Source organism: Salvelinus alpinus, chromosome 11, assembly GCF_045679555.1.
Source record: "Salvelinus alpinus chromosome 11, SLU_Salpinus.1, whole genome shotgun sequence".
Classification (NCBI taxonomy): domain Eukaryota; kingdom Metazoa; phylum Chordata; class Actinopteri; order Salmoniformes; family Salmonidae; genus Salvelinus; species Salvelinus alpinus.
The window spans coordinates 56,437,185-56,442,366 of NC_092096.1; the positions used below are offsets into that span (position 1 = coordinate 56,437,185).

A 5,182-nucleotide genomic window follows, 5' to 3' on the forward strand; every position below is an offset into this window, starting at 1 on the left:
CGTACTGGCCAATGATTATAACGTTGATTCTGATCCAACCATTAATTCATACATTGTCGTGCCCCTGGCCTGAGAGGATGGAAGTTCAATATGTAGATAGATGTATATGGCTAATGTTAACTAGCTAACGTTGCCCATGAATGGAAGTTATGCTAGCGAGCAAGCATTTTAGCCAGGTAGCCTCGGACAACAAAAAATAAAAATGTGTAGTGTATGACAGTGATGGACCATTTCGAGAACATGAAAGAGAGGAGGATGGCATGGGCGTTTCTCTACATGTAGGGTGAGTCAACATGTTTTTCTAATTGCACAAACATGCATGCACACACACACACGCACACAGAAATCAGAACCATGGACAGCCACATCATATTAAGTTCATGTTAATTGGACTAAATTGTTTATTGCATATTTTAGTTGTCAATGTATTAGACTAAGCAGAGGTGATTTAATGACGTTGAAATGTTGAAATTGAAATGGTGCTGGAAAAGTGGATTTTCTTTGTGGTTCTAAATCAATAGTTGTTAAGTGGTTTAAAAATGTCGGAAACACGAACTTGCTTGACCATGCTGTAGGTCATGTAACTGTCTGATACTTTACATGCTTTGTGGACTTCACTGGACAGAGGTTTGTATCTGGTTTTGTGATAAAACAAAGATGTGGTTGAATTTATTCCTTGCCACTGTGTCTTATTGTCTCGGTAATTAGGCCTACATATCACTGTCTCAAGGCATATAACAAGGTTATAGAGCAAACAACACAATTATCACAACACATAGGTTGTAATATGGCTTGGCTTCCCCAGTGATTGTACCCACACACCGCTACTGCCTGGTAGGTGTGTAAACCGACGCTGCACTTCTTACAAACAGAGCATTTATTGTAAATCATATACATGTATATCTGTGTGCGGTATGTGGAGTCAGAGAGATTCTCATGGTCTCTCCTGAAAAATGGATTTGTATCTCAGCAACTCTAAACTTGGTTAAATAACAGTTAAATAAAAAAGCACCTCTTCTGTGATAAGAAATATATGTGTGTTGGTGTTCCTCCATTTCTAATGGTGTGATGGAGCCTGACACATATTCAGCTAAACTGCTATTACTTTTAATCATATTGTATATTTGTATATGTGGTGGCAGGAAACGTTCTGTAGACAGAGAATAGAGATGTTCGGAGTGTATAAATGTATGGTTTATTATGTTAAAAACACACAGTCATACAGCAAAAATGTGATTCTCTATCAGATTATTTCTGACAAACTGTCAAAAAGTTATGGCTATTTAAGACATTACAGGATTATATAAATATAACATATAGACAATGTTAAAATTAAATTTTCTTTGTTCCATTGTAACTAATTTCAGTTACTAAAAGCAGTTCTATTAAGCTACAAATAGTAACATTTCTTCTTGGTGTCTTTGTGACAGTGGTGATATCTTTCACTGCTGCTGCAGGTGCCTGACATCAGAGTACACTGCATCCTCTCTGCTGGTCTTCTCTCTCACTCTTCTAGAGGAGGACTTCTTCTTGGGGGTGAAACTGACAGCTGCGTAGTTCAACACGTCACTGTCTTGATTCTGAGGGGGGTGGAGCCATGAGAAAAACCATTATGATGACAGCATGATCTACTATATAATGTTTCTATTCTCCTGTGGAAGAAAACACTCTACAAAAGACATGACTGTTCAGACTGTACACCCACTACAACGACCTGACAGTCAGTGGAACAGTGACAGAAGTTCCATGGAAAAATGAACAAAGATAAGTAGGTTACATCTAGTACAGTGACCTATTACTTCCAAGAAATGTTTATAACATAAAAAGCACAAATAAGCTGAATACTAGCTGTAAGGAAAATGTAATTGCAGTTTCTTGTAAAAACTGAAAATTTACTGTATTTATAAATGTTGACAAATTTACCTGATTTCCCTGGGACGTTGGGACATCTATCCTCCCTTCAAAGAGATTTATGACATTCAATCTCTTTTTAACCTCATGTAGTTGATTAACAATGCTTATACTTTGATTATTTAACTGACATTTCAAGAAGGTACATTGCATAGAGATGCATGAAACTTTAGATACATCAGCTATAACATTAGATACATTATATATAAAGTAATACCTCTGCTATCTCTGTTCAGAGTCTTGCACAGCGCCCAGACAAGTAGAAGGGTCACTATCCCCAGAACGATGTTGGAGACGACCAACGACAGAACAGTAGGACTCATATCAAATGGAGAATCATGTTCTGGAACTGTGGAAAGGGTATCAGTGAATTCATATTGTATTCATGAGCGCTTAGGGAGATCATCAAACAGTATGTAATCAAAAGCTGATGGTGATATTGTTTAGCTTGTTGAGACAAATGTATGGGATCGTTTTGAGGTAGGCCGTTTGCATGAATATACAGTATTGCTGTGGCAATTTACAGATGAAACGGGATTTACCTTGAATGTCCAGCTTGGTCCCATTCCCAAACAGTATCTCCCCACATGAGGCCACAGCACAGTAGTAAGTGCCAGCATCAGAGAAGCTGAGGTTCCTCTTGGGGAGGTTGTAGACACAGCCCTGTGTAGGAGACCCAGCCTCAGAGCTCTTCTCACACTGATCACTCCTGTATCCATGGGTGTAAATGATTCCTGGACGGGATTCTCCTGAGCCATGTCTGAACCAATAGACACTGTGTTCTCCTGCACAGGTCTCAGTGTGTATTGTACAGTTCAGAGTCACAGAGTCTCCTGGCTGGGCTGACTCAGACGCAGGCTGCTGGAGCACAGACATGCTGTTGGACTCTGAGTCTGAAGAGAGTGAGTAACTAAAGTAAGACTAAAGTAAGGTGTATGGGTGAAAAATATTACAAGCCATGTATTCACCAGCAGCATTTGATGAAACAGTTGTACGAGCATCAACATATCAACATACAGGGCCACAAAATTTGCAATGGTGGAAAAAGTCCTCAATGTCATACTTGAGTAAAAGTAACGATACCTTAATAGAAAATGTCTCAAGTAAAAGTGAAAGTCACCTAGTAAAATAATACTTGAGTAAAAGTCTAAAAGTATCTGGTTTTAAATGTACTTAAGTACAGTTTGGGGGAAAGTACTCAAATGTCAAGTGAATGCTATACATCAAATTCCTTCTATTAGGCAAACTAGACGGCACACTCTCACACTCCAACACTCAAGACATCATTTACAAACGCAGTATTTGTGTTTAGTGAGTCCGCCATATCAGAGGCAGTAGAGATGACAATGCGTTATATTGATAAATGTATGTGCGTCAATTGGACCATATTGCTGTCCTGCCTGAGCATTCGAAATGTATGAGTACTTTTGAGTGTCAGGGAAAATTTATGGGAGTAAAAAGTATATATTTTCTTTAGGAATGTAGTGGAGTAAAAGTCAACGTTGTCAAAAATATAAATGGTAAAGTAAAGTACAGATACCCCAAAAAACAACTTAAGTAGTACTTTGAAGTATTTATACTTAATTACTTTACACCACTGAACATTTTGAAATTCAAGACACAAATGTTTAGTTACCTTTGACAATTAAAACAGTTCCCTCTCCAATAGTGAGCTCATAGATGACTCTAGTGGAACAATAGTATGTAGCCGAGTCCCCTGGCTCTGCCTTGGAAATGGTCAAATTACAGGTGTAGACTCCTCTCCTCACACCCAAACGCTTGGTCTCAGTAAAGTCCTTGATAAAATTGTTGGAATAATAACTCTCTTGGCCAACATATGCTGATGACGCCATGTGAAGGGGTTTCTGTCCAACACTCTGCTTGAACCAATCAAAACTGGTCACTGACACATTTGGACGAAAGCAAGTGAGAGTCACAGTGCCTCCCAGCTCAGTAACCATCACAGGGGTTGGTTGGATTACGTTTGGTTTGGTAAAAGCACAAACTGTCAAAGCAAACAAACAAAATGGATCAAAGACAAAGACATGGATAAACCATTTCTACCCGTTACAGACAGAACATCCACTTAACTTATCATATTAAAACGACATACTTGAAATGATTAAAAAAGGAACTCAATTAAAACGTCTTACACTTACCCAAGTTGATGTAAAATATAAATAAGTGTCTGACCATCATTTTTACATCAGTCACTTCTGCACTGCATAGTGTGTGGGTCTGACAGTGGGGCACCTTATATATGATGACACTTTACATGTGGCCGTCATACAGTAGGAGGGAACACTGAAATTAGAGATTTTATTGGCTGACTACAAACTAAGAAATGTGTCCTCTGGCTTGCCATAGTTTAAAAACGTTCAAAGAAGACATTGTAAAGTAAGTCAGAGTCACTGGATTCTGCCAATCAAATATTGGCTTGATATGGCTGCTTCTTTGTTTTGAGAAATGAAACCTTAACTGAAATTAGTTCACTTTTGATGTTAGGACAGGAAACAGAGAAGGGTCTCATTCCGCTCTTCTCCAGCTAGTACCTCGGGTACTACTGTGTCCAGCAGAGGTTGAACTAACACTCAATAGGAATTTACCCACCATAGCATAAAAACTGCATATCCAGCATGCTCTTGGTTTTCATCCTAGGCCCCTAGGTGGCTGATAAACACATATGTAGTTATGATTATAATATGAGTGTACCCTATCGAAAAGTGTGCCTAGATCGAACAAATATGGAGAATACCCATGACCTCTCGATTAGTGTAAGATCTCAGAACTTACCCACACTTCACTGCTTGTTGCCCAGCGGCTGTATAGGGCACTTTTTTTTGGCAAATACGTGGTTTGGGTGGGTAGGAACCTACTATACCCTGAGTAAGATTCATTATCTAGCAAAGTCAGCCCACAGATATAAATAGATGGATGATGACAAGGCTTAACGGAATCAGAATTTGGTTGTGGCCAGTGGTGGAAAAAGTACACAATTGTCATACTTGAGTAAAAGTAAAGATACCTTAATAGAAAATGACTCAAGTAAAAGAGAAAGTCAACCCAGTAAAATACTACTTGAGTAAAAGTCTAAAAGTATTTGGTTTTAAATATATTTAAGTATCAAAAGAAAATGTTATTGCTAAAATATAGTTAAGTATCAAAAGTAAAAGTATAAATAATTTCAAATTCCTTATACTAAGCAAACCAGACAGCACCATTTTCGTGTTATTTTAATGTATGGATAGCCAGAGGCACACTCCACCACTGG

General features: G+C 38.3%; 1 protein-coding gene across 1 annotated transcript; it reads right to left on the reverse strand.

The window, feature by feature from the left end:
- Positions 1 to 1,201: 1,201 nt before the first annotated feature.
- LOC139533434 (immunoglobulin lambda-1 light chain-like) lies at positions 1,202 to 4,089 on the reverse strand. The gene is made up of 5 exons (XM_071331461.1): positions 3,548 to 4,089; positions 2,454 to 2,804; positions 2,129 to 2,260; positions 1,924 to 1,958; positions 1,202 to 1,580 (listed from the first exon to the last, which is right to left on the reverse strand). The coding sequence occupies exons 1-5, from the start codon at positions 3,870 to 3,872 to the stop codon at positions 1,443 to 1,445; spliced, it is 981 nt and encodes a 326-aa protein (XP_071187562.1). The 5' UTR covers positions 3,873 to 4,089; the 3' UTR covers positions 1,202 to 1,442.
- Between the last annotated feature and the right edge of the window lie 1,093 nt (positions 4,090 to 5,182).